General features: G+C 38.7%; 1 protein-coding gene across 1 annotated transcript in view; it reads right to left on the bottom strand.

Annotated features, from left to right (window-relative positions):
* Nucleotides 1–401: 401 nt before the first annotated feature.
* The window catches only part of GABRR3 (gamma-aminobutyric acid type A receptor subunit rho3), a 47082-nt gene continuing 25996 nt past the window's right edge, over nucleotides 402–21487 (bottom strand). The window contains exons 7-9 of the mRNA XM_027586613.1: nucleotides 15522–15674; nucleotides 5294–5490; nucleotides 402–704 (exon numbers count right to left, since the gene is read on the bottom strand). Of these exons, the coding sequence (XP_027442414.1) occupies nucleotides 402–704; nucleotides 5294–5490; nucleotides 15522–15674 (653 nt within the window). The remainder of the gene's footprint in view (nucleotides 705–5293; nucleotides 5491–15521; nucleotides 15675–21487) is intronic.

The raw sequence follows: 21487 nt of genomic DNA, 5'->3' as shown, positions 1-21487 counted from the left end.
CAACTCTGTTAGGTAATCTGGTACTTGACTAGCACTAAGGAATAAATGTTTCTTAAATTATTGTCATAGCTTTATTCCTTAGGTAAATACAAAAAGTTTACATTTAGAAAGTAAAGAGGGTCTAGGAGAAGTAATCACAAAGTCCTTCCCTATGGGAATTGTTTTTCTGCCAAATGCATGTCTGTGACTCATGTATGGAGTTAAATGCTCCTGGGACCTTAAACTCTTTCCTAGATGTAAATCAGTCAACTTTCAAATCTTCTGTAGGCCAGGAGAGGTGACTGGCTGACTCCCAGTTTAGTCTAGTACTGTCCAACTGATAGTCAAGAGTTGTTTGTCGCTGTTATTGTTTTTAACATAATCTGATTCCAAAACAACTGTTATATATTGGGAATTCTTCCTCACACATATATACCCCAGTAAAACAAATTAAATATAATATACACAGTGGGAAAGAAAATCCTTGAATAGGTGTCAATAACATGGTTATTCTCCAGAATGATTCTACCAACATGCCCTCCTAAGGACTGCCTTCTCTTTATCTGAGATGAGTCTGTGCTGGGGCTGTCTGTGGATATTCCTCGTATGGAGTCCTCTTCTGAGTGTAGAGAAAAGGAAGTCTGGTCCATTTCAGTCTTGCTGTCATGGTAACAACCATCGAAGGCCATGGCTTGAACTGTATCAATATTATACATTCCAGAAAGCTGACAAAAAGACTTTTGTTAGTAAGTCATGAACATGGTTCTGCATTGTAGGAATTACAGTAAAAGTCTAAACAATCAGATTTTTAAAACAGTTTCAAGAAATGCTAAGAATGTTTTGCTTATTTTAAAGAATAGAATTCTGGTTTTGCTTTTGGTATCTGACTAAAAGTCATTTTAATAATAAATGGAAAACATCATCATAGAGATTTGTTTTTAATAGGGATTTAGCAAGGTTTATTATTATCTACATAGAGATATTTGAACATTATACAAATAAATGTTTCACAATTATAATGTCAATATCTTCTAATTTAGTTCTGGCCTGATAGACTGGAACACTCAAATGCATGTTTCCCCAGAAAGGAACAGTTTCAGGTTTCCCCTTTGTTTCTGAGTAGTATGAGTTGTTTGCCATAATGTTGAGTTGAAATTGAATATGATTTATCAGAAGAGCAATATAAGCCAATTGGATTTGCTTTTCAACATATTTTCCTCTTTAGAGAAAACATAGCAATACACCCAGTCAGTGTGGGGTCCAAAACCAGAACAACATCATCTGGTGATCCATTTATGTTTAAATTTGGAGTAAGGGTAGGAAATGATTTTAGCTGCTCTTTTTAAGTGCAAATTGGCCAAGTCTTCCTATTTTTGCTGGGAAGTACCTATAAATGATACCAACATAGCCCAATTAAACAACTTGAAATTGGCTTATTTTTCAGAAGGAGAGAACTATCAATGCTTTCTGGCTCCAGTGCCTGATTGAATCTAAACTACCATTTTTCTTTAAGGTTTTACTTTGAGGGAGATAGTTCTCGCTGATACAGAACAGTGTCTATGAAGCAGCTGTTGCTAGTTTCTTTCTGAGAAAACAAAATCACTTCTTGATCTATAGTGAAGTGAAAAAAACAAACAAATATGAACAGGCTACCACGGGAGGAAATTATTTAGAATTCAAATTGGAGGCTACAGAGTAAATTCTGCCAAAACACGTATTTGGTTCATAGCAATTAAAAAACCTAATATTCTACTGAATTCAAGAGACATAGAGAATATTTTATGTCTTCAGTAAACTAACCAAAGACCCATACTCAAGTTATGTTGTCCTTTATTGTTTTAGCTGTAGAAACTTTTCATAGTAAAATGAAAATGGATCATACAAACATGAAATAGATCATGACTCAAAAACTAACCTCAGATAGCCAAAAATAACATTAATAATATATTCAACTCTGGATCTGAGGATAGAATAACTAATACAGTCTCTTCAGTGGTTTCATTATAGCCACCCAGAACAGTTGGCTTATCCTACTGGACATTATGATAATTTAGAACCATTTATATAATTGATGAAATCTTGCAGTAGACAATTTACCAGTAGGGTGCTAATTTCCACAAATGTATAAGTTGGTTTTTCTAGTAAAAACAGTTTTAGAATGGGTCTTTAATTTTTCACACTAGTCTACAAATAAGCACATCCCCAAGGCATCCTATATCTAAAGTAGAGATTTGACTGTTTTATATTAAGTTCTAAGTCCTGGAAGTAGGAATACATTTGGATGAAGGTAGAAGAAAGAAAATAACTTCCTTTCTCCTTTCTGGGCAAACATCAACACTAGGGACAATTTTTCCATGGCCCTTGATGTTCTCCCAGCTCTTGGCATCAGGGTGGGGTTGGGACAGGGGTGTGATGGTGATGGTGGTAGGTAATGAGCTTTGCTTAACTTCATAGGGAGGAACTCCATACCCTAACATTCCTGGTCTTTCTCACTATCCCTCCATTACTCCACCATAGAGATTTAGGAGAAGGAACTAGCGTGTGTGGTTCAGTTCCTTTTGAGTCCTCACTTTGTGATCTGCATTGGTATCTAAATCTGTTCTCTGAAATGAGGTAAAAGGAGACTGTCTTGTCAGGAAGAGTCCCGTATTGTCTAGCTTCACCAGTGACCAAAAGAGTATGTTTAGTACAATAATGAAGTATTAGTGAGCCCTCCTGCTCACATATCTAAGGCACTTACTCCCAACTGCTTTATCAACAACAAAGGTGACACCACCTTATCTACCTGTCTTGTCCCCACATCTTTCTCTCTCTAAAACTCAGGTACAGAGGAAATAAGTATCACCGGTTATCCCCCGAACCTCTAGACAGGTCCTCCTACCCTGTGCCTCACCAGGGCGTCCTACCCCTTTGACCATTTCTCATCTCAAACAGCCTGTCCCACTAGCCATGTCGAAACTACTATTCTTTCAGAGCCTCTGCCCTGGGCACTAATCACAATAAGAACTTAACATTTGTGTAGCATCTTACAGCTTGCAAAAGTTTCAGACCCATTTATTACACCATTTACAATAGCCATGTCAGATAAATAGGAGAGAAATGCCAACATTCCGAAAATAACAAATGATGTTTAGGAGACAACCCAAAACGCAGAGCTAGGAAGTACTGGAGTTAGGTTTGGCATCACTTCTTCGGACCCCGAATCTTATGGTCTTTCATTTTGCCCCATAAATATAGGAATGGCAGGTAGGACATTTCTTTGAGATAATCGCACCTTTGAAGGAGGTGGTTTCCGGAGGCTGGCGAAAGGGAAAATGGGGAGCTGTGTAATGGGCACCATGTTTCAGTTTTGTAAGATGAAGAAGTTCTGGAGATTCCTTGCACAACCAGGTGAATATTCTTAACACTATTGAACTGTACACTTACAAACAGTTAAGATGGCAAATTTTACGTTATGTGGATTTTACCCCAATAAAAAAATTTTTAAAAAACATATGATGCTAACTAACTCAAAAGATTCTCTCCTTAGTGTTACACAAGAAGAGTGTGTACAAACCCATCTAGTGAAAAAGAAAGTTCAGTAGTGTGAACACATGTGTTGTGTGGCAGGTGGGGGTGGGGAGATGTAGACAACTTTGGAGTCAAAAGACTAGATGGAGGTGGGCCGGGATTATGACAGTACCTCTTTCTTGGGTTAACCATTTCCCACATAAAAATAAAACAGAACAAGAACCACATTATTTTTCTCATCACACATTTTTTTCTCTGTCATCTTTCACTTCACAGATTATCTAAATCATTACCATTCACAGGGTGGGTAATGGACCAACAGCATCTGGGGCTTGTTAGAAATGCAGACTCACTGATCCCACACCCCAGAACTACTGAACAAAAATCTAACAAATCCCAGGTGATGTGTACACTACCCATTACTGCATACTTGTCTAAAAGCTCCTGGTTTCCTCACACCCGCCTAGCAGTCACTGTGGATATGTATGTGGCAGGGACACTTACTCACATGTTGTCAACAAAAGAAATGGAAGCATCAGCAATAAAGCAAAATCAGCACCTATTCCAGCTTTGACTCAAAGGATATATAATAGAAGAATGAAGGAGTATTACAGGAGATCTAAATTGTAATTGCATCTCTGTTGGCTGTGAATCTTTTGGCAAATCACTTTCTTTCACTAAAACTCTGCTGCTTCATTTTAAAAATAGAGATAATAATCTCCATAAGGTCTACCTCATGGAGCTGATATGAACGTTCAATTCAAAAAGAGGATATAAAACATCTGAAAAGTAAAAAATGCTCTGACTACAAGCATAACAAATATTAAATAATGTTTGGGGCATGTATATAATTGTCCATGTAAGAGTTACTTAAACCAATGTAAATATATTAAAATTATACACACACACACATAGTCTTAAGTGTAGGCTAGCAAACAAATTGATATGATCAGTTAGGTTTCTGAAGTACAGTATCTTATGTCATTTCTCATAACAGCAATGAACTGGCGCCCCAGTCCTTTGTGAAATGAAGCAGGTAGATATCAATCTATCCATATTTATTAAACAATGGCACAAGAAACATGTGATGACATTTAGAACCCAGAAGGTACCTTTATTCCCAGTGTACTATGGAAAGAAGAACCTCTCTTCATGTTCTCTCACTCCCTCAAGTGACAAGAAGAGAAACATAAATCCTAGTTCTGGTAGAGAAATATATCATCTATGGATGGAGAGCATAACCCTGGAGTCAGGGAGAGCCAGAAACAAATCCTGATTCCTCTTAGGCTGTGTGACCTTGGCCGAGTTACTCCGTATCTGCTCCTATTTCACCTCTGTAAAATGAAGGTGATAAAGAACCGACCTCTTGGGGTTGCTCAGAATTAAATGACATACTGTATGGTAGGTGGTTAGTATAATACCAGTACATAATAAACACACATTAAAGGTTAGCTATATCTCATCACTGCCATCATCATCATCATCATCATCATCATCATCATCATCATCACCTACTTGAAAGGGTATAGTTTGTATATCAACCCTTCCTTTTCAAAGGATAGAGTCAGTGGAGGGGGCACACTGAGAGAAATCACAAAACAACTCCTGGCAAAGGTGAGTAAGGATGCTGAGGAAACCAGCCAGAACAGAGAGAATAGGGTTCACTATTAAATCCTGTAAACTTGCATCTGGCCAAGGCATGGAGACTTACTACAAGGGCTTATGACACCCAGGAGAGGATTGCAGGTAAGGATAGTCTTTTTCACATTCCAGAAGGGATCTGTGAGTTAAAGCCAGGCAGTACCTTCCCTGTCTTGTTGAATTGTTCTCGCTCTTCCACAGTGGTGAGGTAGTTCACAGCTGCATACTCAATGACTGACAGGAACACAAACAGGGAGCTGACCCACAGGTACACGTCCACGGCCTTGATGTAGGACACCTGGGGCATGGAAGCACTCATGCCAGAGACGATGGTGGACATGGTCAGCACTGTGGTGATTCCTGCCATCGGAGAGTAGGGACAAGCTCAGTGACATAGCCATTCCATTCTGGGATCTGGTGCTGGATTACACCAGGGGAGGTATTTGCTCACAATATCTGGTGAGCAAAGTTGGGAGTGGGAGGGGAAACCTGGCACGTTACCCTCGTACACATCGTGAGCCTAAGCAAGAAACTCTCCTTGGATTTGTCTTTCCATCTTTTCCTTGCCCTTATCCCAACTGTCCATAGCATTTCCAGCCTTCCATCGAAAGACTTCACAGACTCATACATATCTCTAAGGATACATTTCTTTGCCCTCCATTGGGCCTCTTCAAACCATCCCAGAAAGGTAAAAAATGTGTTCAATTCTAAAAGTCCTCTGGGAAATAAATTCTAAAACCACTCCTACTACCCTTTCCCATCATTTTACACTTTTCCTGTTAAAGAAATTGTCTTCGAGTCAGTCTTTTACCTTTCATTCATCAGGGAGTGATCTTGTCATTTTCCATATTTTTCTTTCATATAGAATACTTACGAGCCATCAGTGTTGCTATTACTTTGTCCCTTGTTACTGAAACTATAGTTCAATTGAGATTTAGAATGGAAGTGTATGGTGGAGGCTCAGTTCAGTGTAAATACTTACTATGCACTTGTGAAATGCCAGTTACTCTACCCTTCTCCCCTCCCGCCTAATCCCCTCCCCCCTCCTTGTTTCCTTCCTTTCCTTTCCTTTATTCTCTGGCACAAGCATTACAGGTGACGAGATCAAGGTTCTGGGGGACAATGGAGAAAGACTGACTCTGAGATTTCCTTAATAAAATGCTGGCCTGGGGGAGGGCTAGTCTTTGTCTGCACTAATTTCTCAGAGGGATGATGCGAGAGTGTTGCCTGGAAAGTACAGTATTGTAAATATTTGAAATGCACACTAGCTGGCATGGCTTTATTTCCTAACTTCCCACCAGGGAGGCACAAATGGAGTCCTTAATGATTTTTATAAGTTGTGAGGACATTTTAATGTCAACAGACGGAGTCCCGAACAGCAGGAAGATCACCGTGATTTACTCCTAAATGTACAGACACAGCATGTGGACAGCTTTCACCAACACATTTCTACCCTTTTGACAATAATTCTTCAAGGTTCTCCCCTGAGGGAGCCCATATCAAAGACAATGACAAATCTATAGAGCTATTCAATTTCAAATTAAGTTTTACTGTTTGTATGATCAAGACCAGACTTGGTGATTTGGCAGCCACCACAGGAGGGCCCTGGGATCTCACCTTCATACTGATTTGAACTCCAGGAGAAGTCACCTGAGTGCTATCCTAGCTCTTACCATTGAATGCAGGCCACCATCTCACTGAGTCCTGGGCTTCCCCAACAATTGAAATATCAACAGTCCGCGTATCGGTGGATGCTGTTTGCAATCCTGGCTACATAAGCATGGAGATGTGAATTTTTTATTCCCATTACAGGTGTACATGTAGCCGAAGCCAAGATTATTAAATAAAGCTTGCTTGCCTTTATTGAATGTTTACCCACCACAAATCTAGGTAAATATTGTTAGCCACACGTTGCAGAAAAGAAATATGAGCTGAGAGTGGCTAAGTAACTGGCCTGAGTTTTGTCAGTAGCAGGATTGGAACCTTTCTATTTGAATGTAGAACCCATGTTTTTTACACACAAACCAGCTGCCTCTCATTCTAGACCTATAAAGAGAATCTCTTTTTATTCTTGAGATTATACACCAATCTCAGGGCATCTGGGTGGCTCAACCGTTGGTTAAGCATCCCATTCTTGATTTCCACTGCGGTCATGATCTCAGGGTTGTGGGCTCGAGCCCTGTCTCAGGCTCCGCATTCAGCACAGAGTCTGCTTGAGATTCTCTCCTTCTCCCTCTGCCCCTCTCCCCACTCGCTGTCATTCTCTATTTCTCTAAAATAAATAAATAAAACCTTTTTAAGAAAAGATTATAAACCAATCTCTATACATGAAGCATCTCTGAGAGAAGACCCTACAAAACTGAGGGTAGAGAGGCACCTGGGTGGCTTGGTCAGTTAAGTGTCTGACTCTTGCTTTTGGCTTAAATTGTGATCTCAGGGTCATGAGATTGAGCCCTGTCTTGGGCTTTGCACTCAATGTGGAGTCCGCTTGAGATTCTCTCCCTCTCCCTCTGCCCCTCCCCCACTCATGCTTGCTCTCTCTCTCTCTCTCTCCCTCTTTCTCTCAAAATAAATAAAATCTTAAAAAAATCTGAGGGTAGAATTATGTCAGGAAGCATGAAGGTATTTTGTGTTTTTCAAAAAGCTAAAAGTCTCATTCCTTTCAGGACTTCACTGGTAAAACTGAATGAATCCTACACTGACATTCATATTTAGTATCTTTCCTTATTAGTTCAAAAAATTTTAAATGCCTTTTCTTACTGGCCCTGTAAGATAGAACTTGATTTTTTTCAATGGACAGTAACATAGGGCTTAATTGACAAAATAAGGATTTAGAACAAACACATGAGTATATATGCCAAGTAGGTCTTGTTATGCATTTTAAATTGATGACTATGGGGCCAGTAAAGGAAACTGCATTATCTATTTTTTGCCAGAGAGCAATAAACTATCAGTCATTTTCCTTCAAAGGGGACTCAGTGCACCTAATTTACTATATTTCTTTCAAACCAGCATTTTAGATTTTCCTTGTTTAAAATGAGCAATAAAAAAAAAATAGAGAGTGGGGAGGAGGGATTGTTTGAGTTTGCAAGGAAAGGATGGGAAAGCTGATATATAAATTCTTAATGCAAAAGAACTTGAGTCAGGAATATTACAACCACTAATTAAACATACTTATGTCTTGAGCCACCCCTTAGAAATACATTTATCTTGACAAACTGTATTCCTTCCAAATCCAATAAGTTATCCCAATAAAGGCATTTTAAACATATGAAGTGACCATTTAGTCAAAGAAAGGTTCTATGCTGGGATTAGAAAATTATTTTCTCACCTACCAATATTGCTATGCATGGTCAGGAAAGTGTTAGGACAAAAAAATTAATTTGGTGCATGGGACTCAACTCCCCAGAGCCCATGAAGTTTCACTGTATTAACTCTTAAGGACACGTCTAGGGCCCTACAAAACCCTTTAGTCTGGGGAGAGTTACTCATCTTTGTGTTTCATTGGCCATTTTTGGCTGTGTATGAAGGAGAGGCTCATTGACTGGTGTGATGGTAGCAGGGCATGTAGACATCACTTATAGAACTACTGAGTCAGATCATCCCTTCATTAGCTGTGTTGCGGGCAGCTCTTTTGAAGGGATAGGTATCTACATTTGCTTTTAAATGAGTAAAAACACTTTCCCTGTAGGCCTAAGCAGAAAGAAAATACTAAGTGATGTGAGGGAAAGGAAGGTAGGCTGGATATCCTAACACCACCACTCTATAGCCAGCAACCAACAACCATTATCCCACGAAGGTAGTGCCAGAGTCCAGGGCCTAGAAGTTCTGGTAACCTCCATGATGGTTAAATGAATTGCTCTAAGTACTTACTTGTTCAGTTCTATGTCATATTTTCTGTTAGGAGACATTTTTCTTTATCAGTGATGATATGCCTGAAAACTTTAGTTGTCTGTTTCCTGGTAAATGACCTCATGACTTAATATGTTCTACATGAATGGCACACCCCATGCAGAGGGGCCAAATGAGAAAGATGGAGGCAAAGAAAGGAAGGACATAGAAGGAAGAGATGAAAGTAAATAGTACTCATCCTTCCATAAGGGTTAGGACACCCTTGAACAGCTTTATAATAGTCTCACTTCCTCTCCATACCAAATCAAATGGAAAGATAGATTAGTATTTTTAACCCATCCCACATTCCAAGTTATGGTAGCTATTATCTCTTATGAGAATTGCCTAGTCACAAGTGATATTTCCATGCTGTTCAGCCTCCATTGTTTTTCACTCGAAACTGGACAAATATGAAAGGATCTTAACCAGCAAATGATTCATTCTTAATTAGCAAATGAATCCAAATGTGGAAAGGTCTTAGCCACCAATGAATTATCACTGTTTCCAGTTAGTAACTAAAATATAGTTATTAAAAACATGGTGGGCTAAACATTGGCAATTTAACAGCTATATATTGAGCATAAAATATGTGCAGGGTACTGTGCTAGTCACTACAGGAACAAAAAAGGTGGTCATAATGATCTTTGGCCTTAAGGAACTCACCTTCTACTAGAGGAGACAAGATAAGCTACCAAGGCACCCCATGGCTACATACAAAATAGAGGAAGTAAGGTAGAAGAAATACCTTAGAAGAGATACAAAGCACCATGTGGCTCAAATATGTGAGACACCATGTCTGCCTGGAGCCATTAGTAAAAGCTTGTGGCCATTGAGAAATGGCAAGACTTTGACAGAGAAGGATAGGTAGAGAGGGCATTCTAGGTAGAGTAAGAACAAGAACAACGGTATAGAAGTACTGTAGAGAAGATAAGCAGTTAGGCATGGGTGGCTGTTTGAGAACACTGAATATTCAAATTGGTTGAAGCTTAGGGCAATGGAACTGGGGCAAGCATATGGTTGAAGATTTAGCAAATAAAAATATGGGACACTCAGTTATATCTGAATTTCAAATAAACAACAAATAATGTTTTAGTATAAGTATATCCCATGCAATATTTAGGATATACTTATACTAAAACATTATCTGGTGCTTATCTAAAACACAAATTCAGTCAAGTGTCCTCTGTTTCATTTGGTAACCCTCAAGTAATCCTCAAGTGACACCTTGGATTCCAAGCTGAGAGTATTTATTCTAATGGCATTTAAGATAGAGTATTGTGATCACAGTTGAGTTTTGAGATATTATGCTGGTAGTAGGGTTAAATTGTGGTAAGAATAGTAGGAAGTGAAATAAGCAATTATAAGGCCTATACAAGTCCATACCACAACTTTATGCAAATTAATAAATTTTCTGGAGGATGTCACCCCAAACCCTGTCCCCTGGAGCTTGGGCTGGATTTCTGCTCCCTACTTCCCATCTGGGTCAGATTTCACAGACTTGCAAGGTGACCCTGGGCAGGTAGGGGTCTGTTAGTGCAATCCAGGGAAAATTAACAAGGGTCCCAGGTCTGGTCAAGGCAAGAGGAGTGGAAGAGAAAAGATAAGCATATTAGAGAGAAGGCTGACTCTGAAGATTTAGATACCTTATAGCCACAGTTCTCAAAGTATGGTCAGTGGGTCCTTTGGACTCTCCAAAACATTTTCAGAGGGTCTGTGTAATGAAAATGAGTTTCACAATACTAAGACATTGTTTACCTTTCTCATTATGTTGATATTTGCAGTGATGGGAAGCATTGGAGGGAAAACTGTTGTTGCCCTAGCATGAATTAAGGCAGCAGCACCCAACTGACCTAACAGTCATTGTGTTCTTCAGCTTTTAGCATCACAATAAAAAAATCAGTAAAAATTGTTAATTTTATTAAATTATAGCCCCTATGTATATGCCTTCTTAATATTCTGGTTAATGAAATGAGCAGTATATAGAAAGCACTTCTGCATACCAAAGAGCAATGGCTATCTTGAGGAAAAGCACTCAGGCAATTGAGTTATATGCTGTATCATATGACCTCACTGATATGAGGAATTCTTAATCTCAGGAAACAAACTGAGGGCTGCTGGAGTGGTGGGGGGTGGGAGGGATGAGGTGGCTGGGTGATAGACATTGGGGAGGGTATTGCTATGGTGAGCGCTGTGAATTGTACAAGACTGTTGAATCACAGATCAGTACTTCTGAAACAAATAATGCAATATATGTTAAGAAAAAAAGAAGAAGAGCACCTGGGTGGCTCAGTTGGTTAAGCAACTGCCTTCGGCTCAGGTCATGATCCTGGAGTCCCAGGATCGAGTCCCGCATCAGGCTCCCTGCTCAGCAGGGAGTCTGCTTCTCCCTCTGACCCTCCCCCCTCTCATGTGCGCTCTCTCTCTCTCTCTCATTCTCACTCTCTCAAATAAATAAATAAATAAATAAAAATTTAAAAAAAATCTATTCTTAAAAAAAGAAAAAAAGAAGAAGAAGATAGCAGGAGGGGAAGAATGAAGGGGAGTAAGTCAGAGGGGGAGACGAAACATGAGAGACTATGGACTCTGAAAAACAAACTGAGGGTTCTAGAAGGGAGGGGGGTGGGGGGATGGGTTAGCCTGGTGGTGGGTATTAAAGAGGGCACGTACTGCGTGGAGCACTGGGTGTTGTACGCAAACAATGAATCATGGAACACTACATCAAAAACTAATGACGTAATGTATGGTGATTAACATAACAATAAAAAATTTTTTAAAAAAAAGAACAACTCACAAACAAACTATGGTTTTTCAGATTTGGGTATCTGGCAGACATTTCTCAAAACTGAGTAAAGTAAGCTTCTCACCTAAAGTAAAACAACTAATGATATTTGTTGTCTAATGATAAAATTTGAGCTTTCAAGTCAAAACTAGAACGATATTAAATATGTATCCGTCACTATGACCTTGACAGCTTCCCACTACTCACTTTTTAATGAGATTAATGGTGACATTAATGAATGTGCTTTTTAAAAACATTTTATTTATTTATTTATTTATTTATTTATTTATTTATTTATTTAGTGTGAGCAGGGGGACGGGCAAAGGGAGAGGGAGAGAGAGAATCTCAAGCAGACTCCGCACTGAGCACAGAGCCCAACACAGGGCTCCATCTCACAACCCTGAGATCATGACCTGAGCCAAAATCAAGAGTTGGATGCTTAACCAACTGAGCCACCCAGGTGCCTCGAATGTGATTTTTTTGACATTGTATAGTGAATTATGTGGGAGTTGAGAAGATATAGCTCAGGGCACTGGTAGTTTTCTAGATTGATGCTTGGGTAAGAAGATCTAGTCAAAATGCAAGATAGATCAATGCACTTTAATTTAATAGAATAGAAAAAATTCACTGATATGGTTTCAGATTCCACATTAAGTAAACTCTAAGAAACTGTCACTTGCTGAGTTTTGGTGCAATGTCAAGGAAGACTATGCACAGTTATCTGAAAACACTATTAAAATAAAATATGGCTCTTTTCTCCAATCATGTATCTGAGCAAGACCAGTTTTCTTTCTATATTTCAGCTAAAACTTATTTCAACAGATTGAATGAAGAAACAGAGATAAGAAATCCAGCTGCCCTCCAGAAGGCCAGATAAGAAAGGTTTGCAAAAATGTACAACAATGCCACTCTTCTATTTTTTTTGTTTTAGAAAAAAATTATTTTTCATAGAATGTGTTAACTTGCAATGAGTTCACTATTGCTATTTTTAAATGGACTAATTACATATTTTTAAAAATTCTGTTTTAATATCCAACATGGCTAATAATGATAGATATAACCCACAAAAACAAAAGCTCTCTGGGGTTCCTCATAATTTTTAAGGTGTAAGTGGATCCTAAGAACCTAAGAATGACTGCTAGAGACTATGAAGGAAATTGAGGATCCAAATATGGAAGAGTCAACACATTGGGGGCCCTTAAAAGAACAAGAAAAGCCAAGAGAAAAAGTAGAGTTTGGGCAGGGATGGTGGAGAGGGGAACAGTGGTCTGTTGGGTTTTGAGCACGTGGCGTGCCCACAGTACTTGGAGATAAAGTCCAGCAGGCAGCTGGGAATACTATCTGGAACTTGAGGGAAGAATTTGAGATAAGGACTTAGATTTGGGATTTATTTTCATAGAGACAGTAGTCAGAAACAAGAGTCTTGCTCCATTTGATGAGCAAATCAAAAGCGAGCAAAACCTTAGTGGGGAGTTACCAGACTGAAGGAGTAGAAGGAAGACAAATTAGGAAGACAAATGAAAGAAAAATCTAAAAGAGGAGGAAACCTAGACTAGTGCAGAGTATTGCAAATGCATTTATTGTTTGTTTGGTTGGTTTTATCAAACACTACGGACCAGGCATCAGCCCAGGCAGTTGACATGAATGCTCCCATTTATTTCATCATTCATTTCATATGGTGACCTTGGAAGGCTGTATTAATCATCTCATTTTGCAGATGAAGAAGAGGAGGCTGGGCTTTTGACACTTGGTTCTGAATTTGGAGAGGATGCTTAATAGTGTCAAATACTTCAGAGTGTGATGAAGGGGAACCAACCAAGAAAAGGCAAATGGGATAGACAAATAGAGGGAACTTCTGGAGAATCAGATAGCCCAGTATTTGGAAATAGCCAGTCAAGCACAGTGCAAGATATCTTTTTTATTTTATTTTATTTTATATTTTATTTTATTTTATTTTATTTTATTTTATTTTATTTTATTTTATTTTATTTTATTTTATTTTATTTAAGAGAGAGAGAGAGAGCACTGGGGGGAGGGGGAAGGGAGAGAGAAAATCTTAAGCAGGCTCCAGGCCCAGCACAGAGCTTGATGTAGGGCTTGATCTCATGACCTGAGCTGAAATCAAGAATCGGATTCTTAACCAACTGAGCCACTCAGGCGCCCCCAGAGCACAAAATATCTTTGAAAAACCTTGAGGGTGTTAAGAAGCAAAAGTCTGAGAGGATAGCAGTGGTATAGGAATACTACAGTTCCCTTCAGTAAGATAAGAGGGGAGAGGGACACTTCTGATTTATATATTACTTTACATAAATCTGCGTAGCAATTTCCCAACCCCCTAGGAAATCAGATGTAGATGCAAGAAGCATAGAGTTTCAGGGGTGAATTAAAGGCATTTCAGTGTTCTCCATTCTCCCCAGCCTGCCCTGGAACCAGCTTCTATTACTTGTCATTTTAAAAGTGTAAGAGCTGAGCATTCGACTTCAGGAATCTGATTGAAAAGCATGTTCACAAACCTTTAGAGACTGAACGTCTTTGTCATTCTGTCTTGAGGGCTGGAAATGTGCCTCTCATCTCCTGTTCAGCTCTACCCTGCCCCACTGCCGTATGAGGTCAGGGTGCAACTGCTCTGATGTGAAGTCACAGCCGCAATAATTTAATTACTCATTCAGATGGTATTTTTTCCCATGAAGATAGTCAAGCCTCAAATGCTTATAGATTAAAGCTTTTAATAGGGGAAAGAGGTGAACAAATTATTAATATTAATGACAATGTGTGTCTTTCAAATGATCTTTTGAAGTATGCATATAATTTGTGAACATTAGCTTAGAAATCACCCTTTCTGGAATGAATTGTGTGATAATTACAATGATTGTGAAGCACTTATAACAATCTTCTGTCTAGGTAGAGCATTACAGGTCAAAGAACAAAATCGGCCGAAATGAGGGAGCTCTGCCCTGAAAGAGCAGAAGAGGCAAGTGGGATTGACTCTTGGGTTCTCATTAAGTAACAGGTTATCCAAGTGCTTAGCCAGGCATCTTCCGCTTTGTAAGAACTCAGTCACTGCTAAGCGGGCCTGACATCGTTCCCATAAATCAGTATGTGTGACAGCGGCATGTGGCATGCCATGCTAAACAGAGTAGATAATCATACCTGTATGATGACTTAATGAAGCCAGCAATGCCTCCCCCTTTGAACCTCTTGCCAACTAAGGAACCACAGTAACAAATTTCACTGTGGTTTGTTCTGATTTTGGTGTTTAGGCTAAGCCCCAATTTTTAATTAGCCTATCCCAAGAAGTAATGTATTAAGATACCAGTAGTACAGTGTGCATTAGTTTGAACGTTCTTTTTTCTATGATGCAAAGGTTTGTCATGCAAAGTGAAGTGGGTTGGGGCAAGAGATGGGGAGGTTTCCCTGAAAGTGAGGAGATAGGTTTGTAAAGTGAGGCTGTTTATGCTCCATAATTTCATAATTTCTCCTTATTATTCCCCTTTTGGTCATCTGGTTCAGGCTTTATACCTAATGCCTCAGTTCCCCAGGAAAGAAAGAGTCCAATCATATTTTGCCCCCGAGGCTGTCAAGATAAATATTGTAACCTGAGTGCATGTCTCTAAGTACCCCTACTAAACCATCACTGTTTTCCTCTCCACTTATCACCGCTTATTTACCTTCTTGAACTTTCTCTGATATTAACATTTCACAAAGGTACAGAAAGACTTACCCAGGGAAACTCTCGCAGGAACAGCTCTCTGGTCAATCCAAAATGAAACCCATGAGAGCATTACCATCAGCATAGCTGGGAAATACGTTTGTAGCGCAAAGAAGAGAATATGCCTCCTTAGCACAAAGTTGATGAAAAGCCTATTGTACCAACCTATGAGAAAAAGCCAGAGTTTTCCTTAGAACAGGCTTCCTCATGAAAGCATCACACTAAGTGAAATGACCTGCTTCTTTAAACTCTAAGGGAACGTGGAACTGAACATACTCACCCTTGTTTACCCAGCAGGAGGACAGGGCCTGGGCCTGTCACTCCATCAATATTTGTTGAACTAACTGACCTGTAGTCTATTTATTTATGTGATTCAAAGATTCCCCTTAGGTACGTGCACCCCAATGTTTATAGCAGCAATGTCCACAATAGCCAAACTATGGAAAGATCCAAGATGTCCATCAACAGATGAATGGATAAAGAAGATGTGGGGGGTGTGTGTGTGTGTGTGTGTGTAATGGAATATTATGCAGCCATCAAAAAACCTGAAATCTTGCCATTTGCAATGATGTGGATGGAACTAGAGGGTATTATGCTAAGTGAAATAAGTCAGTCAGAGAAAGACAAGTATCATATGATCTCACTGATATGAGGAATTTGAGAAACAAGACAGAGGACCATAGGGGAAGGGAGGAAAAAATTAAACAAGATGAAACCAGAGAGGGAGACAAACCATAAGAGACTCTTAATCTCAGGAAACAAACTGAGGTTTGCTGGAGTGGGGGGTGGGAGGGATGGGGTGGCTGGGTGATGGACATTGGGGAGGGTATATGCTATGGTGAGCTCTGTGAATTGTATAAGACTGATGAATCACAGACCTGTACCACTGAAACAAATAATATATTATATGTTTTAAAAAAAAAGAAGATAGTAGAAAGGGAAAAATGAAGGGGGGAAATTGGAGGGGGAGATGAACTATGAGAGACTATGGACTCTGAGAAACAAACTGAGGGTTTTAGAGGGGAGAGGGGTGGGGGGATTGGTTAGCCCAGTGATGGATATTAAGGAGGGCACGTATTGCATGGAGCACTGGGTGTCATATGCAAACAATGAATCGTGGAACACTACATCAAAAACTAATGATGTAATGTATGATGACTAACATAACATAATATAATGAAATTAAAAATAAAAGATTCCCCTTAAATTTCATAGCTGCTGTTCAGGAATGACTGGTAATTATATTTTGTGGAATGGCCTTTAAAGACCTTTCTCAAAAATATATTGTGTTTGCATTGTTTCTGCAAGTGGGCAAGTCTTCAATACATGACAAACAACTGAATGAAATAGCCAATAAACCATTTATTAGCTTTAACAAATGAAAGGGAACATTTTATCTGAAGGAAAAGATTCACAATAGCTACTGAGTCACTGGATTCCAAGTTGGAATCCAGACAGCAAGGGATTCATAAAGGGAGTGGGTGAAAGGAATATCCATAAACTGTTTATATTTATCTATAAATTCATTTATCTATAATAAATCTGAAAAAAAGTAATCAAATAATTTTTCTTTGCTTCTGGTTGGAATTATATAAACTCATGTTGGTAATATTGATTGATTCATGCTGATCAGAAGCAACAATTGCAGTCACATCTGCACAATTTTGTTCAGGTTTCCTTTTTCACATTGGTTGAAAGGAAGTTTAAAGCCAAAAAAAAACAAGGGACTATAGGCTAAAAATTATAAAACAAAATCATACGCATTGTAAAAGGGTTTAAAGAATACTTCTACTAGTGTCAGTAGTAATTTCTTAGGAAACTCAAGATGGCACACTTATTAGATGGATCAGGTCAATAGTTAGGCATTTGTCCCAAAACATAAACCTAGCGAACCCACCCTGAATTGGCAGACTCTCCTCTTAGTATTCTATTCGCAATTTTGTGCTGATGCCCTTCTTGTCCCTATCTGTTCTAAGGTTCTCTCTCATCATCAGTTGATATATGTTTCAGGAATATCAAACAATTTCATTCCCAAGGGAAATAGAAGACACATTACATAGTGCATTGTAAAGTCAGAATATACATTATTTTTTGAGCTACTCATTGTCTTGTATTACCCATGTCACAAACCCACTTCATTATTTTGTGCTGTTGAGAATTTTGATTATAGCTGTAGACTGGAATAACAGCCTCTCCGATGTTATATCTTCATAAAATCATTGTGAGATTAAAGGAGATAAGGAAAATTTGTGGAAGAATTTCATAAAGACACTGTTAGTATATATGGTTTTAACTATGAACTAAATTTTGGTAACAGGGTCCTTTCTTTATTCATAATTTTCTGAATAATAACTTTGTTTTTGGCAACTGAGCAGGAGAAATGTTGCTCTGTTGTGTGGTTCTTCAGGGCAGGAGAGACTAGGGATCATATTGTGGTTGAAACTATAGGCCAGGAAGAGCTCTCTCCACCACCAGGAAAGGTGGTGCAGCCTTGAAAAGATGTGGAACCCTCATTTTGAATAGTGTGATAAAGAGTCTGACTCCACTTTTGATATTTGACTTCTCATATCTCCCAGGCCCTATTTTCCCTCCCCATTTTGTCCCACATCTGGGCAAACCAATAAGAAAGCTGGGTGCTCCCTCTTTTGACAGCCATGGGAAGTTCAAAGCATGCAAGGGAGGCCTCACCCTAGCCCCACCCTCTAACCACCATAAAACCCCAAGCCAGTCACCCCTCCTCATTTTCTCAAGCCATTTTCAGACCTACTTGGGAGCCTACGTCACTCCCTCTAGAAAACCTCATTATGTGTGTAATAAATCTCTTTTTACCCTTCTGCTAAGTGTGTGGCATCATCAGTTTTGACATCTGAGCCACATTCTGGGTGGAAAGGCCCATCAGCCTCCATTAGGTTGCTGCACAGTAGAAAGAAGGGGAGTTTGTGAAAGAGAGAAGAGGTCTGGAGAGTTGGCAGCCAGGAAGATGCAAGAGAGGGGAAGTGATTGAGGAGTCAGTCCCAAGACAAGGTTCAAGAAGGTTTTTATACCAGGAGACTGTCACCTTCAATGGCCTGTGACATTAAAGGCCTCATTCTGTGTTGAAAGGATCCAGATGATGTTGCTGATGAAAACAGTGAGGATGATAGTTACTAGCTCATATTTCCTGAGCACTTACCATATGGAAGATGGCATTCTAAATTATTTAAATGTATTATATCATGTATCCTCACAACCCTATGAGGGAGAGAGTGTTATAAAAACAACTTAAAGATGAAGACATTGAGGCTTAGGGAGACTAACCAACTTGCCAACGTTTCTAGTAAGTGGCAAGGCCAGGATTTGAACTCACGCAGTCTGTCTCCAAAACTTGCACTTTTAGCCACTACATTATGCTGCAGTAAAGAATAATTATCAGTGCATTCTTTAGGGGCAGGAGTCATTTTCTTTTCCTTTGTAAATTTACAGTGCATGATTGTGAGGGACATTGAAAGGCACAAGAGGGCAGAAGCCCTCACCTGCTTGTTAACATTGCCAGGAAAAAGTGGGAACCTGATGGTTCAGCCACCAAATGGAAACTAAAGTTGTATAACTATAATTTCTGGCTCTGAGTCAGAAGTACAGTTTTTTTCTGTAGAGCTGGTTTGGCTATACAGAGGTTATGATAGTTGTTATAATGATAGGAATGAAGACAAAATATAAAAAAAATTATTTTTGATGAAGCTAATATGTTTAAGCAGGATACTAACCTGAGAAAAACACTTGGGTTTAGGTCTCAGGAGACCATATTTAATAATTCATAGATAATGTGAGGCAGAACTATCATATACTTGTGAGCTAAAATAAATTTGTAAATGCTGATATTTCTGAAACCTAAGAATCATTGAATAAACCCATATATGATTAATAACTTGATATTTGGAGGCACCTGGGTGGTGCAGTAGGTTAAGCGTCCGACTTTTGGTTTCAGCTCAGGTCATGATCTCAGGGTCATGAGATCAAGCCCTGCCTGGGGTTCCACACTCAGTGCAGAGTCTGCTTAAGACTCTCTCCCTCTCCCTCTGCCCTTCCCACCCCCACTCTCAATCTCTCTCTCAAATAAATAAAATCTTTAAAAAACTTGATATTTGACTACAACTTCCAAAATGCTTTACTCTTATATTTTTTATAGTCTTAAAGCCCATTTTAAACTTTTTATTAAAAATGTATACATTGTAACAATTTAAAAATACAGAAGTGTTGAAATAAAATTGAAAATATTCCCAATCTATACTCAACTCTCAGAAGTACCAATTGTTAATCTTTTTGGACATTAAAAAAATGTATATAAATCCTTTTTTTAAAAAAGATTTTATTTATTTCTTTGACAGAGAGAGTGAGAGAGCACAAGCAGGGGGAGCGGCAGAGGGAGAGGGAGAGGGAGAAACAGGCTCCCTACTGAGCAGGGAGCCCGATACAGGGCTCCATCCCAGGACCCTGGGATCATGACCTGAGCTGAAGGCAGACGTTTAACTGACTGAGCCACGCAGGTGCCCCTATATAAGTAAGTCTTTTTTAAAATAACAAATATGGGATTATATAAATTCTTCTATAACATGATTTAAAATTTTTTAAATTTATCTTGGGTAATTTTCTATCATACTATACAAACCATGTATGTTTAAATTCTTTTCTTTTTTTCTTTTTCTTAGAAATCAAAATGTTTTTCCTTAAAATTGTAACCACACCGGAATGTTAAGAATTTTTAGTGGATTTTAAAACACTTAAGAGCATCTTTCTGAGCAGGAAGTTTTTCAGTGTAAGTATTTTGCGTGGCTTTAGGCAGACTCTAAAACATGACCAGAAGAAGTAAAAAAATCAACTAGTGTTGGACCTGCCTGGTAGGGCTTAAAAAACCCGACAAGGACAAATAAAAAGACAGCAAAGCCAATGGAATGGCATACTGGTGAAGTAAGAATTTGGAAATGAAATTTAACCTTTTCTTTTTAAGAGGATGGGTATATATTAATGGATACTTGTGTTTCAAAATCTGAAGAGATGTCATTGCCATTAATATACATGTAGTATATATTCTGTGCAGGAAACGATACTCTTGGATTTCTATGCTTGGTATGTATGACATTGTAATAGCTTCAAACATTGCAAAGACTCAGTCACAATCTATCATGTGTCAAAGTTATTTCATCATAACAACGGCAAAATGAAAATAGCTATAAATTATACTTTGACATGTATCATTGTTCATCGCACACATTCCTTTGTTTAAGTATTAATTAAATTTAGGACTCAGAGCATTAAAAATCCTGAGAAAAACATATACAGTTGACCCTTGAATTGCGTAGGGGTTAGGAATGCTGGCCCTGGTGTTGTTGAAAATCTGCATAGAACTTTCTAGTCCCCTCAAACCTAACTACTAATAGCCTACTGCTGTCTGGAAGCCTCACTAAACGTAACAGTTGACTAAGACTTATTTTGTATGTTATATTTCTTATATACTGTTTTCTTACAATAAAGTAAGCTAGAGAAAAGAAAATGTTCAAAAGCCAGAAGGGAGAGAAAATACATGTGCAGTGACATACTGTGTTTATCGAAAGCATTCACATGTAAATGGGCCGTGCAGTTTAAACTCATGTTGTTCAAGGGTCCACTGTATTTACGTATATAGAGAAAGAGAGGAAAGGAAACATATATAAAAATAATAACGGTTTATCTCTAGGAGGTGGGATTACAAAGGCTTTTTCTTTAAACTTCTCTGGATATTTTTTTCAAATTATCTGCCTTTTATTCATCCATTCATTCAACAATTACCTATTGAGCATCTAGTATGTGCCAGGGGTATACCAATGATCAAAACAAATAATAGGTGTGTTACTCATATAATCAGAAAAGAGAAAAGGCCATAAGCATTATTCTAGTTAATAGCATTATCCCAAGCTGAATCCCAAGCATTGTTAAAAAATAAGTGAAATAGAGCATTTGTTCTG

This window comes from Zalophus californianus, chromosome 1 (genome assembly GCF_009762305.2).
Source record: "Zalophus californianus isolate mZalCal1 chromosome 1, mZalCal1.pri.v2, whole genome shotgun sequence".
In the NCBI taxonomy this organism is placed as follows: Eukaryota; Metazoa; Chordata; class Mammalia; order Carnivora; family Otariidae; genus Zalophus; species Zalophus californianus.
This window is presented reverse-complemented; position numbering and strand designations above follow the sequence as displayed.